This window comes from Diceros bicornis, chromosome 15 (assembly GCF_020826845.1).
Source record: "Diceros bicornis minor isolate mBicDic1 chromosome 15, mDicBic1.mat.cur, whole genome shotgun sequence".
Lineage (NCBI taxonomy): Eukaryota > Metazoa > Chordata > Mammalia > Perissodactyla > Rhinocerotidae > Diceros > Diceros bicornis.
This window is the reverse complement of record NC_080754.1, coordinates 25,387,516-25,411,833: the sequence shown is the minus strand read 5'-3', so window position 1 is coordinate 25,411,833 and position 24,318 is coordinate 25,387,516. Positions and strand designations below refer to the sequence as shown.

At 42.9% G+C, this 24,318-nt stretch overlaps 1 protein-coding gene across 5 annotated transcripts in view; it reads right to left on the bottom strand.

The window, feature by feature from the left end:
* The window catches only part of KALRN (kalirin RhoGEF kinase), a 633,650-nt gene that overhangs the window by 292,989 nt on the left and 316,343 nt on the right, over positions 1 to 24,318 (bottom strand). For all 5 annotated transcript variants that reach the window (XM_058555948.1, XM_058555950.1, XM_058555937.1 and 2 more), the window contains exons 11-13: positions 20,144 to 20,335; positions 8,936 to 9,144; positions 5,208 to 5,382 (exon numbers count right to left, since the gene is read on the bottom strand). In XM_058555948.1, the coding sequence (XP_058411931.1) occupies positions 5,208 to 5,382; positions 8,936 to 9,144; positions 20,144 to 20,335 (576 nt within the window). The remainder of the gene's footprint in view (positions 1 to 5,207; positions 5,383 to 8,935; positions 9,145 to 20,143; positions 20,336 to 24,318) is intronic.

Below are 24,318 nucleotides of genomic sequence, written 5' to 3'. Positions count from 1 at the left end.
AAACCAACTCAGTGTATTAGGAGCACTTACCTTGAAAAAACAACCAGGGGCTTTTAAGGAAGCACAAGCCTAGACAAGACAGGTGATGAGGTCACTGAAAAGGCTCCTGTCTCCTGGCCTGCACTGGGAGAGCGCCAGTGTCCTGGATACGCTGCCCCCAGGTGTGTGTACATAAGCCGGCATGGCTAACTAGCATCCCTTCAGCAGAGGGCGACCAGGAGAGTTAGGTGTCTGGAAACCATGTCACATCCAGAAAGAGCTGAATAAATTCAGGATAGGTACCACAGAGAAAGGGCTGACGATAGAGAAGTAATTTCTAGAGTCAGAGGGGACTGCAGAAATAACATGCAACTCAACATTTTCCAGATAAAGGAAAAGAGGCCTATGATGACCATTTTTAAATATTTTTAAGGCTGCCAAATATAAGAGAAACAGATTTGTTCTGTCTTTTTTCCAGAGAGCAGAACTAGGACCAAAGGGTAGAAGGGTGGAAATTTTGGTTCAACAAAGTAATGAAATCTTACTCTCCTTCCTCTCTCTCCCCTCCTCCCATCTCCCCACTACTCCTCGCTTCTGGGCTCTGAAGATATTCTGGTACAGGCTGGACAGTATCCTTCAGGGATGCCAAATCCTGGCCACCAACTTTTACCTTCCTCCAGGTGTAATCTCATCAGGAAACCTTCTGTGGGCAGCCTGACTAAGCTAAGCATTTCTCCTTCAGCGTTCTCGTCAAATGCTGAGCCTTTCTCTGTTATGGAATTATTACTTGTATGATGTCCTGCTTCTGTGTTTCTCCCCAACTAGTCCCCTAATGTCAGGGACTCTTTGTATTCTCAATGCCCAACATAGTTTTTGGAAGACAGTAGGTGCTCACTAAATATTTATTGAGTTGACTTTCTAACAGCTAGAAGGCTGACTGACTGAGCAATCTCTTTCCAATAGAAAAAGCTAAGCACCTCTGTATACAACCAATTGCAGAGCTGAGATCACCAGGCAGTTCCATCAGCTTTCTCTCCTCTAGGTGGAATTTTCCTCCTTGAAGCCCATTTTTTCCCAGCCTCAGCCTGGCTCCAACTTGTCCTAATGCGAGCCCCATAGATTTATAGTTGGCTATTCCATTCCTTACTCAGGTTTAATTTTCAGGTGCATTGAGCAAACTTTGATTGTAATTACAGAGTCAGAGACGTAAAAGAAAGACCACAGCTGTGGCCCATTTTTCATAAGTCCCTTGTTCAGAGTATCTTTCTTGGTGTCATTTCTAGTACTCTCCAATGTGGGTATACCCACCCCAGGGGATGCCCAAGACTATCCATTGATAACAGAGATGAAAATTCTCTGTATATAAATATGCATATGTGCATATATATTATATGCATACATATTTTATTAGGCCAATAAAAAAGACATGAAATTTCCTTAGACTTTCACCAGCAGAATGAGGCTGGAGGCCCATTCGGATCACATGGCACATGGGGTGGCAGGAGAGGGCCCCTCAGGGAAGGGGGGAGCAGCACAATGTAGAGGGGTGGACTTTGGCTCATTTGCTCAGTTACTTTCAGCATACTTCAAATTATTGCTCTTTTCATGTGCCCAGTTAAATGGATTTATCTATTATCTAGTTTAAACTAACCTTCACAAAAAGATACATAGCTTAAAAAGGTTCCTCAAAGAAACTGCAGTTTGAAGATAATACTAATCATGAAAGCACAAGAGAACTTTGAACTCTATCAGCCCCATTACAGGGTAAAGAAACAATGACAATCTAATCAGACCTGTCAAGAAACCAGGCCAAAAAAATAATTGGAAATTATCGAGAAGATTATTTGAAATATGGAATCACAAATTCTGATGAAAAAGCTCAACTTTACCCTAAGGGCACATTGAGTTTAGAGATTATTAGCCAGTGATAGTAGAACATGTACATAATTTATAAACTAATATATATGCATATATAGGGGGTTGCAAGTCCAAAATATTTTATTGAGAGAGTACATAATCAAAAGAGTTTGGAGACCACTGGCCTGTTCTTGCTTCTAAAAATATTTTTTATTTCTTTCTGATCCTTCTGATTAATTGTAGAAAATTTGAAATGCATGGAAGCATCAAAAACAAGAAAAAATTATCCATATTCTTACCACCACAAAATAAACATTATTTGCATTTGGTGAAGTGTCTCTTCTATCATAACCACTTCATATAAAATGTCTTTCATAGAAGGAGGCTGAACCTCTAGGAAAAAACTATAAAATATCATGTTCCACTATGGGTTACTTTGTCTAGTCTCTGTGGAGTCTAAGAAGGTATGTCAGGAATGAAGCTGCAGTCCTGGTTTTCAACATTTGCCTAACACTTTTGGGATAAGTTTCACTCTTAGTGGGTGTGTCCTATGACCTCAACCCAGTTTATACTGTGGGCACCATATATACCATTATTATTGAGTAAAAGGAGACTGGTGCAGCAAGTCCTATATTATCTTAATTTTTAAATTAATTAGCCCATCTCAGCCATCAGTGATATGGTTAAGGAGTCATGCTTAGATTCCCCAGATGTCAGGGGAGCAGGCTGGCTCTGGTTTTCAGTAATCCCCAGGAATTCCAAGTATGTCCATCAAATTCCTTCCTTTAGGGAAGGAAACCATGGCTGCAGGTCCTGCAGTGACAGCCGCTGCCCTGGCTTATGTCTGCTCTGACACATCTCTCATTGCAGAAGCCACCCTCAGTTTCACACTCGGAATCTTCTCTAGATGTCTGCCCTTCATCCCCACAGTGAAACGCTAGCTGGTATTTGAAATAATCTCATCACCCTCAAAAATAACTTCTGACCATCTGACTTGAAGCAGAACTTTTCCATAGGTTTGGTAGGATTTCCATTTCTATCTAAGATGAAGTGCAGCATTTCCCCAAGCTTTGGGCCACACCCAAAATGGGGAGCAGAGCCCTTTTAGAACCTGGATGTCACTGCCTAAACCAGACGGAGCAGAACCAAATCACTGTTTTTATCTCAGTCGTTGTATTAGACCCTCTTACTATTTCCCCACCTTTGCTCTACTGCATACCAAGCTGTCCAAGTTGTTGTCCAGGATTCAGAGTGGGAGGGGGAATTTTTGTACAACAGAAAGGCTGAAGAATGCAAATCCTACAATTTAAATATCAAGCTCCCTTATTGCACCATTTAAATAGGATCCAATTTTAAAGTATTTGATTTACGGTCAGCTTTTTTTTTAAGGATTTTTTTTTGCATATACTTTGGGTTGTTTTTCAGGAGTGAAAATGGATTTTCCCACAATCACTGCAGGCAAACACACCCTTGTGATGCCCCCAGCTGATGTCAGGGGTGTAGTCCATGGCAAAGTGAAGCTAACTGACCCACTCCAGAACAAACCAGAAACCTCGACCTCAAAACCACAGCCATTTAATCAATTAAAATTTAAACATCCAAACCCTCAGAGTGTTTCCTTCTTCTTAAACATTTTTTGATGTGGGCCTGGAATGACAGGAGAGTAAATAAAGAATACAACAACAAAATCACCACACCTACTAATGATGTAACTTCCCCCATGGATGTCCTCACTCCTGGTGGGTGAAATGGAGCTGAGGATGGATTGTGGGAGTGCCTGGGGTCTACACCACAGCAATTGAGTGTAACCTCTCCCTATCTTTGTGAGTCTCACTCCCAATCACCAAAGAATAATAACTCACACCCCCTCTTTCCTTTATTGCCTTTGTGGCTCCACTTTTATGAAGTTAACCACATTCACTCTTTGCTGTGTGCCAATATCTCTAATTTTCCACTGGCTTTTTAACTGTTCCTTCAATATATGTTTTAATACTACTTTTATTAAATATACTACTTGTCATACTACTTATAAATAAATTCGCCTGAAGTCATTGAATAAGTTGGAAGAATAATAGAGATCTAGATTTAAAGACATCTTTTCCTTCATTCTAGAAACAGCCCAGAAGGTACCTTTTAGAACATGAGATCTTTAAGCAAGAAATTGCAGTGGCTTTCAGGGAGGCAGGGGTAGAGGTGTGTTTATACAAAGAGAAGGGTCATAAGACAGTGAGGGATAGAAGGATTGTTTTAGGACTGGTTTTCTTAACACTTCTGATTCTCGATATAAACATTTTTGGTCTCAGGATTGAAGAAAAAGGCAGCTGTTGCCGGGACAGTGGTCTGGTCCTCCATGGGATTGGGATTGGGATAGTGGAGCTTTCAACTTTAAAAAAAAATCATTTTCCTTCCAAACCAGTTCCATGGACGTTTCCACAGATATTGTTGGGAAGATCAGTCCCAGACACCCAGAAGTCACAACTCAGAGGAGATGGCTGGAATGCTAAACAAAGTTTGAAAAAATGGTGGATGGAGAATTGGCTTTCCCTCACACCACAGCAGCCAGGAGCAAAGAGAAGACTGCCTTTAATTTAACCCTTTGCCATCCCTGAAAAGGACAAAGCGCCTTAGGTGCTAGATACTCTTCACAACCCAGAAACTCTACTGGCCTGGCTTTAGTCACTGTTTCAAAACAGAAAATAATAAAAGGCAGACATTATGTGGGGCAGGCATGTCACAAAGGGGACATAAATATACCAGAACACCCGATGCTGACCTTCCCAGAAGGAACCGATGAGCCTATGAGATGAACCAACAAACAGACTTCACACAGACTTACTTTCTTAATAAGCAGAAAGCAAATTGAGCATACAGGTTTTCCTTCTTGTGGCTCCTGAATTCCTAACTGCTGTGTGATTTCGTCTAATCCCTGCTCTATAGTCATCAGCTGACGAAGCCTCCTAATCTTAACACCTACCTACTCATGAAGCTATAGAATCCAATGACTCTCCCTTAATCACCAAACAGCCAACTCCACAGTCTTTCAGGAACCAAAGCACCAAGTAAGAGTCCAATGAATACCAACAAAAAACTTCCCAATGAAGTCATCTCCAGACAGAAATCAAAAGAGAGGAGCTCTGCTTGGTAGTGGGGGTGAGAGAGACAGAAGCAATATGACATGGTGGAATGTGAATTTGTTGATTTCTAATGTATCCTTGATGCATAATCCCCTCTAATTCCCTTAGGCTACTGCCCCACACTCCTTTCCTAGTCCCTGGGGCAGCACCCTGGCCAGGAAGCAGGCACTCTGCGGGCCTCCCCAGCACTCTCCATGACCCCCCCCATCTCCCACCACGCTCCTCCCCCACCTCTACCTCAATGGTATACTGCTCAAAGATGCGCAGCTGCAGGAAGATGTCCAGCTTGATCTTCCTCTCATGGAATAGCTCCTCCATCTGCACCTGGGCGTCGTCCAGCTGCTGCAGGACCGACTCAATGTGGCTGATGGAGCTACTGTGGGGCGTCTTGTTGTTAGACACAGCCGAGTCCCTGTGGCAGAGTGGGAGAAAAGAGGGGAGGGGCCTGGCCATGTTAAAAGTGATACAGGAGCAGGGGGCCTTCCTCATCTGAGCAAGGCGGATGTGAATCAGTTGAGTCATTCAATTGAGAGACGTTTATCAAACTCCTACTGTGAGCCTGGTACTATCTGCTCAGTAGGTGAACCAAAGACACATGCATCCTCTTTGGGGTTCACAGCACGGTAGCTCCGAGACTAGCTGCTCTCCTGTTCCTCAGATAGGATTGCGAAAGGGGTCAAATGAAACAACGTATGGGAAAGGGCTCTACAAAGCATAAACTATTAGAGAAATGGAATGGTTCCATACACATATGTAGTCTAACATGTATAGTTTTAATACACACGCATACACATGCATAAGACTAGACACATTAATCACAATGCGTAAGACTAGACAAATTAAAGGCGTAAAAAAAAAAAAACGCTTCCTAGTTCTGCCTCACAGGATTGTTGTTAAAATGAGATCACGGCTGCCAAAATTATTCATCCACTTTATAATGCTATGCCAAAGTTATGGGCTGGTGTTATTACACAGGCTTCAAACCGTAGTTAGGACAGCATGGGATCTGGAGGCTGCAAGCCTTGATTAAGTCCCCGTTCTGACATACTGGGCTGGTGTCCTTGGGAAATCGCCTCCCTGAGCCCCAGTTGCCTCCTGTAAAATGCACTTAACAACCCCTGCCCTGCTTACTTCATGTTTGGCTGTTAAATAAGATGGTGCGTGTAAACGTGCTCCATGACCAGGAACATGCTGTAGGAATTACTGTCAATCCTAAAAGGACACGAGCGAAGTGTCAAGTGCCGACTGGGGCCCAGGCCCCGTCAGGGAGAGTAGAAGGTAGGACAGAAGAGGCTGGGACAACAACAAGGTTTCAAAGAGGATGAGTTCTGATTTGGGCATTAGAAGAAAAGCATGAACCCAGCCAAGCAGATGGGAGGGGTGCACTTTCTGAGCAGGGGGTCCATACAAAAGTAGCGGGGGAAGGTGACATGTAGTAGAGGGGAACCAAGAGTTAAACATATTGACCTGCTCAGAGAAGTGAGGGGGTGGTGAGACCTCCAAAGAGATCATCATAACAGGAAAACCGTGGAGGCTAAGAAGTTTAAATTTTATAGGGCCTGGAGTAAGCTAGAGCCTAAAACTTGAAATAAATGGGCACATTCATTATCTTGTGATGTCTTGGTTTCTTATAGAATTTAAGAGGTCAGAGGACAAGGGGAAAATCATTAGTTTTGAATCCTCAGCAAGCTTTCTGAAAATCAGTCCTTTTAGCCTGTGTTTGTCTCAGAAGCAACAGTATCTGAGCTCACACTATCCACATCTGAAGGGAGCATAAGGCCAGGTTGTCAAGAGCCTCTCCTATCATCCAGAGAGATCCCAATTCCTACCTTCTCCCCTTGGCCTATTTGGGTATGAAACCCCATTGCATGGACACCCTCAATCATGAAAAGAACACAAGACATGTACTCAACACTATGCATTATGCATTTGCTGAGGCCTTTGCTGCTGGGAGGATATTGTTCTTTTTGATTGCTCCTCTCAGTCTTTCTCCATCGCACAGCTTCCAGAAGGAAGAGAACGATTTCCGATCATTTTGTACACGCACCTATGTCAGTGTCACCCTCCCTAGGAATCATAGAGATGATGCAAAAACCACTGAGGTACTTCAGTGATGAGTGCCCGGAGAGTCGTGGAGACCTAGAGAAGATGTGTGCTCTGGTGTGTGTGAGGCATCCTGCCAGCGTCCACTAGGCACCATTTACTTTTTTTCCTGTTTGGCTGCTCTTGATATCAGGGAGGAGAGCCTGAGTTAGAGTCAGGCAAGTGGGGGAACAAATGGTCAGCAGTGGTTCTTGGTCACATGCCTATGGCCCTCTGTGAAATCCATGGCACTTAAACGTGCAGAACAGGCATCAGGCATATCATTGCCTTCACCATCCCTGAGCAGCCATCAGCCCTTAGGCACTATGCAAGGTTGGCTGTTGGTAAGAGCGAGTGGCATTTCCATAGACCCAGCCAAGCTTGTGACAGTATTGGAGAGAAAACACAAAGCCATCACAAAATTTTAGAGCTGACAGAGCTCCTAGAGTGAACCCTTTAATTACACAGATGAAGCAGCTGAGGCCCAGAGAGGTTAAGTGACTTCCTACTATTTGGAATTTTCTTCAGAAGCAAATAACAGTGGCGTTTCCCAGGTAGGCAGACAAAACTGTCACACATTATATATTCATGAAGATGAATTGGGGGAAGAAGGGAAAGAGGCTGTCTTGTTAGTATGCAACAGGAGGACTCAGAACACCTCATGTGCATGTTTGGAATAGAAATGATTAATTTCCAACAGAAACACATGCCAGGCCTGTCTAAAGGTAAGTTCTCATTGTTTATTTAACTGGACAACTGGTGTGGGGGAAAAAGCCCTCTCAACTGAAGTAATTCCCTCAGGCCCCAGGGTTGGCCTGGGACTTGCTGATGAAATTATTTCTGTCCGGAGCTGGCAGAGGTCCCAGCACTCAGTGATTTTGGGATAGGAACAAGTCCCTGTGGGCAGACATCATTAGCACCATCAAATCCTATTTATACAGCACCTGGGCACAGGGCTGGTTGCTGAGGGCTTGCTCAAGGCCTTGTGACAATTTATCTGAGGAGCCAATGCCCTTGACAGGGACAGGAAACTAGAAATTGATGCCAATAGAAAGGAGGCAATGGTGTGGATGATTCTAAATGAATATAAGGTTTTAGACAGGATTTTCCTTCTCAGTTATGTTTGTTTAGGTTCAAACAGAAGGAGTCTTATTTTCTGGGCAGCAAGGAATGGTAGAAAGTTCATAAGTGGGTAATAGGGTAGAATGGGACAATATCAACACACTCTACATTCTCATGGGGCCAAAGCCAATCATTTTGGTTGCCGACTGGGGCACTAGAGTTCAGAGTTCAGCCTGAGATCAGATACCAAATACAGTTATGGGCTGCATAATGACGTTCTGGTCAACGACAGACTATGCATACGACAGTGGTCCCATAAGATTCGTACCATATAGCCCAGGTGTGTAGCAGGCTATACTATCTAGGTTTGTGTAAGTACACTCTATGATGTTTGCACAATGACAAAAACACCTAAGGACACATTTCTCAGAACATATCCCGGTCATTAAGTGACGCGTGACTGTAACACTATATTCCATAATGGCTATTTCTCCATGTGACCAAATATGCCATAATTCTTAATGAAAATGTTATTTATCTTCTGTTGAACATTTAATTTTTGTTGTATTTATGTTACTTATTGATTGCTGAATAACATCACGAATGATAAAAAATGCTTTGGAACATTAGAGCTTTTCCATTTACTATTTCATTCTAAACTTAAGTTGAACATGATGCAGGCATTTTTATATCCGACAGATGGAGAAACTGAAGCTCACACAAGACCACAAAGCTGGCTGTCGCTGAGCCAAGACTGGGACATGACTTATCTCGTGTCTAGTCCAAGGCATTTCCCACTGGAAAGCACTGCCCATGCTGACCTGGCCTCGCTGGGCTCCCCCAGGGAGGGAGGCGCTGACCTGAGCTGCTGAATAAGGTCTTCGCCTTCCTTGATAACGTTGAGCGTTGCATCCAGAGTGGCGGTCTGCTGCTGCTGGAACTGCTTGATCAGTTCCTGGACCGCATCCACTGAGTCTGCACAGACATCCTCCAGCATCTCCTTCTGAAGGTCTTCCATCCATGTCCACAACTGTGGGAGAGAGGGCAGAGACTCCACTCAGGGCAGATGGGAGAAGCCAGGGTTGAGGCAAGGGCAAGAGAGTCAGACTGGGGTCACCCAACCTACCTTCAACCAGTCAGTGCAATGTCAGACTGTCCTTCTCATCAGCACATCTATGGGTCAGTTTGTGTTCCCATATTTATATTCATTACCCATCTCTGCTAAGTTTACTCCATCAGTATTAACATTCCCTACGGATGGGAACCACCCTTGGCTTAACTTCCCTGTGGTTCAGGGAAACTTGTGGTCTTAAAGCAGGGAGATCATTCATCTTGGGGGACTGGGAAAAACAGGAGACTGGTGATGGACAAATATTTCACCTTTCAGAAAGGAGGGCTTTGCACACTTCTTCCAGGCAGCTAGACGTCGATTCCTAGAGATGCATCGTGATTTTGCAAATATGCAAAAAAGAATGTGATGCTCAATAAGAACAAGATTAATTAAGAAAATATGTGCTATGTTAAATTATTTTGTTCTTTTAAGGATTCCTGGGTTGTTAGAAACTTGAATGCTAAAGATGTAGCTTATCTTAATTTCAATATAAGTATGAGACATTTCCCCCATGACATTCAAGATGATGAAATGCAGTCAGGATGATATTACTGGTCAGCCAACTTAAAAGAGCTAAGTATAGTGTTTTGAAGTATAGTGTTTTGAAGCCCTGGAAATGAAGAGTTGAACTGAATTACTGGAAACTCGTTTATTGATAGCTCTTCCTCATACCGAAAATACGTCTCCATTGGCCTGCCATCATATTTCATTTCTGACTATCCTTATTGAGCATTTTTGTAAATGATGGAGGGAAAGATGAGTCTGATATTTGCTTAGAAATCAGGAATCTTCACCTGGCTGGCAGAAAAGATAAGCTCAGGGTTCTATCAGGAAAAAAGCCAGTAGAGAGCGAAAATTGATAGAGTCAGAAGATATGGATTTTGGTCCCTGTTTTTCCCATAATTCATGGTACTTTTGAGCAAATCACTACACCCTTTGATCTCCACGACTTCATGTGTGAGTAGGTTGGAGAAAACATAAAATAAAATGGTTAGTTACCTTCTGGTTCTAACATTCTTTAAGTCTTTCATGTTAAAAACATGGAGAAATATCCACCTCAAGAATATCATTTCATGTAGTTGGTTCTCAGTATGGTAAATCATGATATGGTCTTTACAATAAGGGACAAGAAAAGAAACAATAAAGAGAGATAAAAATAGTCTTCAGATTTCGGACAAATTATTCTTTGTTCTTTAGACAGGAGAGGCCCTAAATGTGGCAGAAGAGGTTGGCTTAACAAGATTAATAAGCCCTGGAGGTAACAAATAAGGGGAGGGGGGTATAAAGAATGACTTCCTTGGACAGGTGAGAACCTCTCCAAGCCTCAGTCTCCTAATCTACAAAATAAGAATAAGAACTAAGTATATATATCACTTAGAAACAGTGCCCTGCTCACTTCAAAGATTATGAGGATTTAATGAGTTACTTATTATTAATGCTTTAAATAAACATACAGCATTATTAATAAGCTTATAGCATTGTGATGACTGTTAGACGGAATACAAATTATTATTATTCAGTGTCCCTCTCATTTAGCAGCTTGCAATCTGTTGTAATTAGTTCAGCTTTTTTCTTTACAACTAAGCTTTTTGTTATAAAAACATAAAACAAGTTTTCCAGACCATATAAGCTGGGATACATATTCCTACAAGTATGAATGTACTTATTCCAAATCAGTATTAACCCAGGAAGTTCAGGATGTTGGTTACTATAGCTTATCATCATTTCATACTTTCTGACTGTAGTTTTGTCTAGAGAGCAAAACCTTTTTCCAAGTGCGCTAAATTCCTTGGTTAAGAGATAATGGATTCTCTGAAAAATTATTGTATAGCGAGGCAATATAGCATAGTGGCTAAGAGTTTCAAACTCTAGTTCTACCACATATTAGCTATATAATCTTGGGTAAGTAACCTACTCCCTCTGCACCTCAGTTTTCCTTATCAGTAAAATGGGGACAATAATAGTGCTTACTACCACAGAGTTGTAAAGATTACTAATAAGTTGATATATATGTGTGTATACACACACAAATAAGTTACATATATGTACACACACACACATACATACATACATATGGCACTTACTACATGGCAGGCACTGTTTCTAAGTGATATATATACTTAGTGCCTGATGCATATAACAGTGCCTGGCATATACTAAATGATAGCCATTACTATATTTAAAAGATATTTTTGATGCAAACCATCTCCAGTTCCCACTAGATGGCAGAGGGATAGTTTGAAGTACCCCTTCATTTTGGAATTGGTAAAAGATCAACACTGGATTTGGTCCTTCGATATGCTAGGCTGGGCTGGACCTCTCTTTTCCTGTTTTTGTAGCTTTGTCTTGGGATGTCTAAGGAAAACCTAGAGACTGGAAAGTCTAGATATTTCTAAAAAAAAAATAGATGGAGAGACAGGTGAAAATTGTGGACACGGAGCAGGTCATCTAAATAAACTCGATGTCTCAACAGAGGACAGGTGTGGAGACCGAAGACTGATTAAGATAAGGCTGGCACTCACTGTTACAGGAATAAGAGACAAAGGAGACAGGCTTACACGTATCTTGAAGATTTTATTGTATTTAAGATAATTTTGTTCTCAGTACCATGCTAAAGCTATTTTAATGGCTTCATAGCTTGGTGGTCCTTTCTTCTCTCCTCAGTACAAACTTGAACATCTCTGGTGGAGGTCTAGGGAAGAAAGTCGGCATCATTTCTTTCTGAGGAAATCCACCTGACTCACTATACTCCCTCCTCAGGCAGCTATATTGTAGGGACAAAGACAAAAACTGCCAAACAAAAATGAGGTGTCAGTGGTACAAACAAAAAGACTAGGGAAAACGGGCCAGCCCAGTGGCACAGCGGTTAAAGTGTGTGCACTCCGCTTCGGCAGCCCGGGTTCACAGGTTCGGATCCCGGGCGCGCACCGATGCACCGCTTGCCAAGCCGTGCTGTGGCGGCGTCTCATATAAAGTAGAGGAAGATGGGCACGGATGTTAGCCCAGGGCCGGTCTTCCTTGGCAAAAAGAGGAAGATGGCATGGATGTTAGCTCAGGGCTGATCTTCCTCACAAAAAAAAAAAAAAAAAGACTAGGGAAAGACTAGGGACATCTGAGGAGACATACTGACCTCTGAAGTCACTATCATTAGAAAAATGTGTCCTCCTCTCAAATATTCTGTGATTAGCGAACTGAAACTGATTTCTCAAATTTCTGTTCATTTATTCTACTTAACTGTAAAGAAAATCTTATCTAAGGTTGAGTTGAAACCTACTGCTAAGGAAAATCAGCTGAGAGAAACAACCAAGTACAATACTAGATGCAGCGCAGCCCAGGGTTAGCCCCTGGATAAAGAAAGGAAGTGGCCGCCCGCCTTCAAGAGCATAAAATGTCAAATGAAATTGCTAGTGATGGAAGCGAATTTGACACAGAGATAGGGAATGGGATTACAGCACCAGAGACAAAGGGTGACATCTTTCTCTATTTTTCCTTCTGTAAAAACAAACGAATAAACAAACAAAAAACCCAGAGGGAAAGGAGTTCTTGAATGGAACTGACATTTACTGGAGATAATTCTTGATTCTGCCCTTTCTGGCTAGTTCTGTGACCGTGGGAAAACTACTTTACTTCAATTAATTCATATTTAAAATGAAGAGTGTGTGTGTGGGGTTTCTCTAGCTTGTCTTTAAAATTCCTTCTATCTCTAATATGCTATGGTTTCTCTTCAGAAGCTTGTGAAAGAGGGCAATAATAGAAATGCTTCTCTAAACTGAAAAACTGCAGTCACAGCTTTGACAGCAAAACATCCAAAGTCCAGAGAGTTTAGCACAAGTTTGAGGATAATTGTGATACCAACTTGATACAATTTACAACCTGGAAAGCTTGAGTAGTGAGCCACTTAAAATCCCATGAGACCACACGCACACAGTCACCTCCTGGTGGCAGCAAATTTAAATTGCAGGCTCCATAATTTTGAAAAAGCACCTTGGAGGCATAAAGTGGACAGAAATAAACATTAGTGTCATTAAACTATAAGTAAGGGTCAATATTCCATTTCTTGGGCTATAATTTGCCTACTATCTGAATGTCTTGTAGGTCTCTTTCTATGTATGTGTCCAAATGATTTATCCCTGAAGAGGATTGCTTTGAAAAGAATCAAAATAAGAGAGCCACTTCTATTACTAATTTACTAATTATCATGCAGCCAATGAGACTCAGTCAGAATGATCTCTCACTTCAAGCTACCACCAGCCAATGATGGCAGAACTAAGTAAAATCATGAGTGGGTAAGGTAGCTTTGTAGCAGAACCACATGTTTTTTCCTTCTATTCTTCATTTTGGTTTCTCTCCCTAGGATAATCCTCTTTACCTTCTGCTTATCTAGAGTCTAACATGTTAGCACTGCACCTTCTCCATCAACCCACCTGCTCCCCGGAAAGAATCCCATGTTTCAGCCATTTCCAGACCCTTTCTTCTTGATCAAACACAGCTGTACCGTGACCCATTCTTTCAGAGTTCTGCTCTATGCTTGGCAATGATTACTTGGTCCATGCTGATACACACACTTAGAGGGCTTTCTGTGTTCTTCCTCTCAGAGCACACACGCAGTTGAGGCCAAAAATACCTATATCCAAAAGAATGGGCCTAATTTGAGAATTTCTAGAACCTTGGCAGGGGTTAAGTTAAGGGAGCCTTTCAACACCCTACATAAGGTTAGTTTAGTAGTGAAACCAGTGAGTTCAGGAGGGGCCAGCCCACAGACCCTATCCTGCTTGCAGAGTGGGGCAGCCTGAGAAAAGGGCGACTGAAAGTAGCAGGAAGAGAAGGACAAGGGAGGGAGAAACTTGGAGGTTTGTAGAAATAATAAGGCTTATGGATGAGTGGTTAACGAAAGAGGTAGTTTTACTCCATCACCTTCTCCTGCTGGTTGGTTGCTCCATTTTTGCACAGCTCTGGCAGCCACTGTGCTGACACAATTGACAGACCAGTCCCACAGGGTGAATTGCCCCTCCCTCATTTTGAAGAGATTGTTTTTCTTTGGTGTCAACCACCAGCTTTTATTTCTTAAATAAACATCGTGACAGTTTGGTAATTGAAATAGAGGATGAAGCTGTTGTGTTCTTGAGGCCATCACCCCTTGTGAAGACTGATTTAGTTTTGGTTCTACAGTGGGTGGGTAGAGGAACAGGTGTACATGTGAGTGTCTGGGGAGTGTGTGTGTGTGTGTGTGTGCGTGTGTGTGTGTACCTATGTGAGCAGGAAGTAGCATGGAAGAATGATTTCACAAGTTTAGAAACAAATGGAAATGGGCATTTAATTAAGCTGTCTAATAAAGAGCTGAGGTTGATTATCTTGGCCACATTCCTTAGTTAATTTGACTCTCCTGTTATTACTACAAAAATATCTAAAAATGGATATTTTGAAAGCCCAGCAATTGCAGCATTTCCATGGAAACAGTAAGGAAAGAGAAGTCTGTTTGGACAATCTCTGCAGAGCAGATGACACTTGCTACAAATGCCTTTTCGCTGGACAAAGAAAGTGAAGACTTGGGTAAATGCTTCTTCCTACATCCTCCCTAACTCTCTAGACCAGCAAACAGCCAGGTGCCCTCTTGTACTTGGGCAAAAAGAAGATATTTGAAAGTTCAGCAAAATTTGTACTCATAGCTGAGGCTCTGGAAGCATAAGAAGGTCTCAAGGACATGTTTGTCACCTCTCTTTATTCTGTAGCTCTTCTAAGTAGGGATAAAAAGGACCCTTTTTTTTTTTTGGTAAAATAACATTTATTGCGATTGTTCCTGATTTTCAATTGAAAAATATCATTGAAGAAAACTTATAAAAAAATATGCAAAGGAAAATTAAATCACCCATAATATTCTTAACTTCTTTGTATATTTCTTTCTAGTCTTTATTTTGTGTGTGATCAAAATTGTGGTCATGCTGGATATGTAGTTTTTTATGTATTATATCACAAGCCTTTTCTCATGCCATTAGTGATCTTTGACAATGTGATTTATAATGACTGCATAATATTTCACTATATAGATGTAGTATGATTTGTTTAATGAATCACCCAGTGTGAAATATGTAGATGGTTTCTAATTATTCAAGATTATGAATAAAACTGCAATGAAATGGTTAGAAGATTTTAACCCTCCAGACTCCTATGGTTGCCAAGAATCCACAAAGCAGGGCCAATAGGATTAAGCAGACCCTTCAATCTGCAGAAGAAATTAGCCTGGAGGATATCTTTTTCATATCTTCCTTCTGTTTCTTCTATGATCCTAATTAGAGTAAATCTTTTGATGTAGGAAGTAGGCAAAAGTAAAATTATGAACTTCAACCTGGGGAGTCACAGGAAGTCCAGGTTAAATAATTTATGAAGATGTATATTTAGTCCTTCTCAGAAATCTCCTATAAAGGGGGCTTCAATTCCTTCAAAATTACATCCTGCAATGACATTCTGTTACACATTGGCACTAATGCAAAAAACTCAGCAAATGATTGTAGGTAGGTAGGAAGAAAGAAAGAAAAAGGAGGAAAGAAAGAAAGAACAAGGCAGCCATAACTAGGCAGGAAGGATCTATGGCAATATTTATCAGCAACCCCAATACCACTCAAGGTCACTTTAGCAAAACTGAGCAAAATATTCTCCTTCCATTCACTCTATTTACTGTAAGAGAGAAAAACGACCATACCACCTCAAAATTCCCTAACAGACTTGGAGACTAGTAGACTTGGCTAGTAATCTTGCGTTGAGTAAAAAGCCAGAAGTTTGCCTACAGAGTCAAGAGGAAAGAGTCAAGAGTTAATAGACCCAGGATTAAATAGGACCCACACTTAGCAAGGTTTGAGAGGTGGTGCACCTTGAGAGGTATTAAATAGAATATGGAAAGATCAAACCACAGGAGTTCCTTCTTCATTAGACCATCCAAGGATGCTCACTTCTGCCTAACTAATAATCCAGTTCTGCCTGCTATGCAATTCCCAGAGGAAAGCTCCCATAGGCAATTCAGATTCCCTACCCCGCCTGTCTGTCTTTATTTATATTGTCTGTAGAGTTCAAGTCAGAGAACTGGAGTAGGTGAAAGATGTGATTGAATGGGCTTTTCCCTCTTTTTTCCCTCTTTTCTTTTTTTAGGAGAAATGACTAGCTTTCCCTGGTCAAGTAAACCCATTCAATATTTATTCAGCATCTCTATGTATCAGACACAGTGTAGAAATATACAGTACTCTATATGTACACAGCTAGACCCACACGTGTATTCTATATATGAGCATTTCCAATTTAATGAGGAAGAGGGCCAGCCCGGTGGCTTGGCAGTTAAGTACGCGTGCTCCGCTGCTGGCGGCCCGGGTTTGGATCCTGGGTGCGCACCGACGCACCGCTTCTCTGGCCATGCTGAGGCCGCGTCCCACATACAGCAACTAGAAGGATGTGCAGCTATGACATACAACTATCTACTGGGGCTTTGGGGGAAAAAATAAATAAATAAAATTAAAAACAATTTAATGAGGAAGAGCCCATCAATTTGTGTGATCCCGGCACCACGGATGGAGGGATGCACAGGGTGCTCTAGTCCAGTCTGGGTGGGAAGTTGGAAACCCCAGGGAAGAATTTCAAAGAAAAATGATGCCTGAGTTGAATCCTCAAGTTCCTTATTAAGCCTACTGTAGAGATGCTCTAGGGATAAACTTGGCAGGGAATTTTCTACTAGGAAAAAAAATAGGTGTTAGTACTCTACTACTCAATTTTGTAATCATCATTATCATAATTATCACCAAGTAACAGAGATTAAGTAATTTTCCCAAAGGCACACAGCATGCCCAATAAAGATCTAGATCTGGAAATCAGACCTCCCTGGCATCTAAGATCTTGCTTTACTTAATGTGTGTGTGTAATGCACATATGTGTGTGTGCATGTGTGCACATATACATGTGCATACGTACATAATGCATAGGTGTGTACAAACATACACACGTCTTATTCTCTCCTCCGCCTAAAGGGGGCCTCACACAGACTAGTTTGGGAGTGGGAAGGTGACTGAGAGGGAACATGCAGATAGAAAGCCCTGCTGGATGACCCCTAGAATAGCTCCTCCATGACAGCCACTCAAAATGATGCTTTTCTTTCCATCCTGAAAAAAGAGTCAGAATCTGAGAGTTGTAGATATCTTGAATAGAATGATCCTCATAATCACACACCGCTTTGCATCCAGACAGGACTGCTCCTAATTTCTCTCATACTCTGAGATCCAAGACATAAGACTATGCTACTTCCTGACAGCCTCCTGTTCGAATAAATTCCCTGGTGGAGAAATCTCCCAGTCTCTATTTCCTGGCCTTTATATGAAAGTCTGTGCGGCAAAGGAGAAAAATATGGGCTTTGGAGTCGGAAAGATTTGGGATCAATTCCTACATTTACCACATTCTAGCTACCTCTTGGCAAATTATTAATTTCTCTGATCTGTAAAATTGGAATAAAAAATGATATTTCTCTTGGCTATTGATTAGACAGATAGATAGATAGTCTAGCACATAGTAGATACTAAATACATCATAGTTCCCTTTCTTTTTCTTCACCTGTCCCAGTATCATGCTGGGCTCTCTTTAGGACTATTTCACACAAATGTGATTTTACAAGCTATCTCAGTGGAAAGCAAGTCTCAGCAAGGTTCAGATAGGACCAAGCTTAGCAAGGTTGAGAGAAATCTGGGAAAACCATGGTTAATAATGACTATTCCCATCTCCCACACCCCCAACCCTGGCAACACTTTACATTTCTCAGCTAAGATCTGCCCTGCCCAGCAAGTCCTTGCTTTGGGGGTTTGACAATATAAAGAGGAAAAAGAAGAGTAAGGAGAAGGAAGAAGAGCAAGGGAGAGCAGGAGACTCAAGAGAAAAAAGGAAGACCCCACAGAGAGTGGGGTGGCAGTAAGAGCCCCATGGCAGTATTTAGGAAGATAGGTAACATCCCTGCTGTGCTACTGAGAAGCTCTGTAATCTTAGACAGAGATCTTTTCCTGAGCCTTAGTTTTCCCATTTGAAAATATGTTTAATAAAATCTATAGCATAAGATTATCATGAGGATTACATGAGATGATACATGTCTGGCAAGTAGTAGGTACCCAAATTAAAAAAAAATACTACCTAATATACATTAAGTGCTTACATTGAACCAAATCTTAGGCTAAGAAAACCACCTGTACTACTCCATGCTTAATTACTATTATTATTAATTATTATTATTATCAACATCAAATAAAGGAGAAGAAAAAGAAAGGAATCTTGGACTCACATGAAAACCATAAAAGGCATTAGAGCCACTGAGTCCTACTGCATAATTTTATAGATGAGGGAACCCCGGGCCAGCGACATAGCGATCTGCACAAGTTTGCATGGTTCTGAGGCAGCAGCATCTGGACTAGAATCCCAGCCTTCTAGCTCCATGTACAGAAGGTGGGAGATGTGGCTGGGCAGGGTTCCCGGAAGCCATGGTCACCCTTTCAGGAGCGGCACCTCCATGGAAACTGACCTCGTCCACCACCTCCCTGGGCAGCCAGCACCCCCACAGCCCTCACAAGGCTCATGACTCCTGTTCATTCACGCTCCATTCTATCATCCACAGGCTCATAATTAGAAGAGAATACACATGCCTTGGATTTCTGAGACCATTATTAAGAATCGGGTGAGCCACAAGCAAGCAGACAACCAGGCAGGAAAACCTGGATTAAAGCTAATCCCCTCGCTTTACAGACACTCATCAGAGAGTGGTTACGGGTCCCACGGAGAGGAAGCAGAGCCAGCCTCAGTGAGCTGGCTCCCCAGCCCTTCATCTGCCTGGGGAATCTCAGTTTAGAAAACATTATCTTTTCATGTTTGTCTCTGACAGGCACTGCAATGATTTGCATTCATTCTCACAAAGTGTCAGAAAAGCCTGTGAAGTCGTAACAACCTGGCTTCTTAATGCATTTTAAATATCAAAAATCAACTTAATTAAGTAGGGTTATTTTTTTTTCTGAGCAGCAATCAAACTTTAATTAATACTCCATTAAAATGAATGCCTGGGGGAACACAAGCATGCATACACCTAATGAGTCCATCTGCCAAGGGTGGTATAACAGAAGATGCTAAGTGTGCCTCCTCACTGGCCACTTACTCCATCTCAGAGAGCCCACGTTCATTAGAAATGAAAAGCTATCACAGGTTTGCAACCCTCCTCCTCTCTACGGGCCCCTCTGCACTGCCAACAACCGAACGTAATCCATCCTCCCCTCTCCTGTCTCCACTTTGTGAGTGATTCAGGGCCAGATTTAAGCCCAGTTGGCCTCCTCCAGCACGGAGGGCACCTCAGTCTCCCTTCCTTCACTGGCCGCCACTCAACAAGCAGGTAAGGTGAGGACCAATTCACTATAATATCCCCCTGCAGCTGACCTCATTAAAAAGATTTAATCTCTTTTAAAAAAAAATAAAATAAAAATATAAAACACATTTGCAAAGTCTGTATGTTCCTGGCTGGTAGCAAAGATGATCAAAGTTCTGCAGGACTCGCATTTCTGACAGGATTGGGTATGGGATGGAAGGGAGTCTCTGTTGTTTTCTATTTCCTCCTGCAGTGACTTTCTATTCCAGGGATTCCCAAATTTCCCCGGCCACAGACTGCATGCTCTGGCTGACTGCGCAGAACTACCAGCCTCTGCTGCCCCCTCCTCACCAGGGATGAGGAGGAAATTTTGCCCCATTTTGGTCGAGGCCAAAATACAGGTGATCAGGAGCAAACTGTTAATATCATCACCCTTAGGCTAGTAACCCCAAGACCCCCAGGATCCTGGGCATACCTTGCAGGTCATTTTACCAAGAAACCGACCTGACCCTGGCCAGAACCAGCCAATGTCCTGTCTCCACTATCTCCCCTTACCTCTTTGGTGTGTGTGTGGAAGGAGACAGACATGTCCAGGAGAAGCTTCCGCTGCTCCACCCTGCGCACAAAGTCTTGGATGCGCACCTCCAGGTGTCGAGCTGCCTTGTAGATCTCCTCGGGGTCACATTCCCCCGTCTGAGCCAGCTGCTCTGCTGCTTCTAGGAGCTTGTCCGCGTTGGTGTATGTGTTCTGCCAGCAACAACAGTGAGGGAAAGTCAACCTGCAGTCACCGAGCGAGCTTCGCGCCTTCCCCCAGCCCACCCGGGGCTGCCCAGAGCCGGAGCACAGGGGCGTGGGCGCTGAGCCGACAGCTCCCTGATCTGGCACGGAGGAGCGGGGCGCCGAGCTCATCCGCCGCCTCTCAGCAAGCTAGCAGCCTGCCTGGCAGCTCAGCACCAGCGGGCACGAGCTAGGTGCCTCCTCCATCTCTGGCATTTCTCAGAGGAGGGGCGTCCCTGGAAAGAGGCGAGGAGACAAGAGAGGATGCTCAGTCCCCATCCGCTCCCTGACCCCCACCCCTACGAAGATCCATCATTGCCCCCACATCTCAGGCAGTTAACTGCCAGAGTCGGAAATACCTCATCCACCAAGATCGTCTGGGTTTCTATGTGAGAACGCCAGGAAACAATAACTGGGAGACTTACTCAACTTTTCCCCCAAGTTCCTTGTAACTACTGGTGTTTATCTTTTGGAACAGAGCTATCTCTTTGGAGGGGAAGGGGTCAGTAACTCAGGGAGCTGACAGAAGGAGGCAGCCACAGCCAGAGTGAGGAAATGCAGGCTATTCCCTGCTCCCAGGGAAGGCTTACTGCTTGCAGGAAGGTTGAGGAGGAGTCTGGTGATTTTGTTTATTGTAAGCTACTGCATGCACACTCACTTTCACCCACACACACTCACTCCCACACATACTCCTCTGTGTCTGTACACACCATGGTATTCTCCAGAGCATTTTAAAAGGCAACCAACGTGTAACTATTATTCATCAAGATGGGAGTCACTGCCTTTATAATAGTTATTACAGCTCTACCATGGATACAACTTTTCATCAGCAGGCTTCCCTTAAAAAAGATCTCTTGATATACCTTGATTTAGAGCTGGTGACTCAGGTGTATATTATATTTCTTAATATCCGTATAGTCGCACAATGCCCTATAGAGCAGTGAACGAGTGGTTGCTGGTGACGATGTGAATCTGGCAGCAGAAACAGTCAGGATCACAGCCAAAGTGAGTGGAGAATTGAAACGGATTAATGAGCAAGGACTGTGTGGTGCATTACTTTGCCCACGGAGAAGTGGGCAAAAACCTCCAGTCTCCACGGAGGTTTTTGCACTCACTTGGGTGTTAAGGATTGAATTGTGTCCCCCACTAAATTCACATGTTGAAGTCCTAACCCCCCAGTACCTCAGAATGAGACTTTATTTGGAAACAGAGTCATTCCAGATCTAATTAGTTAAGATCAAGTCATAGTAAAGTAGGGTGGGCCCCTAAAGTGTCCTTGCAAAAAGAACACCATTGAAGAGACAGACACACACCCAGGGAGAATGCTGTGTGAAGATGAAGGCAGAGATCGGGGGATGTATCTATGAGCCAAGGAATGCCAAAGATTGCCAGCAAATCACCAGAAGTTAAGAGAGAGGCATGGAACAGATTCTTCCTCATATCCCTCAGAAAGAACCAACCCTGCTGACACCTTGATCTTGGACTTCTAGCCTCCAGAACTGTGAGACAATAAATTTCTGTTGTTTAAGTCACCCAAATTGTGGTACTTTGTTACAGCAGCCCTAGCAAACTGGGGTGGAACCTTTCAGAGGCTGTTGACCCAGCCTCTTGATTGTACCGGAGGAGATGAGCAGGCCTTCGGCAAATATGTGTCATGGCTTTAAGGAACACCAAGAGAGGACCCCATGGATCCTTAAGGAATGCTGTCTGAAAAGCAACTGCCCAAGGCAAACGCTGTCCTAAAGCAGGTGAGGTGGGGGTGGGGCTGGGTCTGAAAAGGAAGAAAAATCCTTTGGCCCCACCTGGGGAATTCACAATAAAACAGATGATCCTTGTGTGAGGAAAGAGGCTCTGCCATTGAGTTAAATAAGCGTGTGTCGATTCTGGAAAGCAAATGAACGAAGTACTCAGAGTCATGATGGAAAGGCCAGGAGAGGTGGGAAATGATCAGCAGGAGGAGACCTGTGGGGCTGTGGGCCAGGTTGAGGAAGCCTCTTATGCGGTTGTCCATAATTTCTAGAAAATATATCCAGTGCTGATGGGAGAGGGTTTTTTCAGGAATCCCTCAAATCTCCCACTTTAAACCTTAGGGAATCTCAGGAAACCCAAAAGAAACCCAGAGGTTGTGATTTTGTATTTTCTAGCCAATAAAAAAAATTTGTGGCAAAGCCAAAGCAAGCTTGCTTTCAAGTTAAATTTGGGACCAATAAGAGATAAATAAAAAGCAAAACTGAAATTGAAACCGGGGGCCAACTTGCTCTAACCATACTCAGTTAGTTGTCTGTTTGCGAAAGTAGTTAGATAATGCATTACTAAAACCCACGCTATAGATAACATCTCTGAAGCCTGAGTCACCATGGTAACAGGTGCTTGAGTTTTTCAGGAACTGAGAGTCAACTCCTTGTCCAGGCTAGTTAAGACCACTGACTCATCAAACGGGCCTGTGTAGATGACCAAGAGGTGACCCTTTGATGTCAAGGAGCTGAAAACTCCTCCCTCAGATCATGGTAACACCGCCATTTTGTGAACATGCATCCATGTGTCCTATGAAAAGCCATGAAGCTTGACTACGCTTGCACAGATCATCAGTTACCTCACTTCTCCTTACCTGTGATCATCTATTCCCACTTCAGACCACCCCGACCCTTTATCCCAGAAATATCCCTAATCCCCATTTTTCGGGGAGGTGGATTTGAGATTGGTTCTTAAGACTGCCTCCTTGCTTGGCTTCCTTGTGATTAAACCCTTTCTCTTTGCAAAGTCGTCGTCTCAGTGATTGGCATAATGATGCAGTGGGCAAAACAAACCTGGTTTGGTATCAAAATGACCACAGCATGTAAGGTGGACAACTTGTCCTGGTTTGCCCAGGACTTTTCTGGTTTTAGCACTGAAAGTCCCACGTCCCGGAAAGCCTGTCATCCTGGAGAGCCTCTCATCCTAGGCAGATTGGGATGGCTGGTCACCCTAATACACACTCACCACTGTAGGTGTCTCAGGAGGGCAGATACATATACAATGTATGCTGCCTCAAAGGAGAATAAAGTCATCCGTGAGAGAAATAATACGACAACACAGAAAATGGGGCAAGCAACATAATAATAGATAATTAGGGGTTAAAGTTTCTTGACATGATGTAGGTGCTGAGAAGAAAATGAGTAAAAACTGAGAATAACAGCCAATCATAGTTGAATATTTTTCACATGCCCAGGACCTTCTAAAGGTTTATATGTGTATTAACTCATTTAATCTTCACAATAACCCTACGAAGTTGATATAGCCATTAGCCCATTTTACAGATGAAGAAACTGAGGCACAGAGAATTTATGGCAAAGGTCACAGGTTTCATAAGTGGTAGAACCAAGATTAAAATCTTGTTGTCTGGCTTCAGAGCCTGAGCTCCAAACCACTGTACTACCCTGTCAGACGAAGAACGGCCTTACATGTCACACTAAGGTGTTGTACTGCAAAGCAGTGGGAGGCCACAGAACAGCTTAAGTAGAAGAGAGGTGTGACTGGTGTATAGTATATAGAGACACTACTTTGCCTCTATACAGACTGAAGGCAGAAGCCTGAGGATGGGCAGGATTTAGCAGAGAAGGAGGAGTGCTTCTCAGAGTCAGGTCCTCGTCTTTTTACCCATGGTTCTCTATGTTTCTCCCATACCACAGCCACTCTCACACTCACAGTAACAATGTGCTGCCATGCGTATCTCCACACTGGTCTGTGCGCTCCTTAAAGGTGAGTTCCATGTGTCACTCATCTTTGGTTCTCCATGCCAGGCACTGTGGCTGGTACACAGTAGGCACTTACTAAATGTTTCTTGAATGAACAAGACTCAGATGGGAATGAGCATGGCATGTTTGGATAAGTTGAGTCAATCTGACTAAAATTGAACAGCGGCAGGACGTCACATTGAATAAGGCAGGGAAGAGCTAGATAATAGATTTTATAGA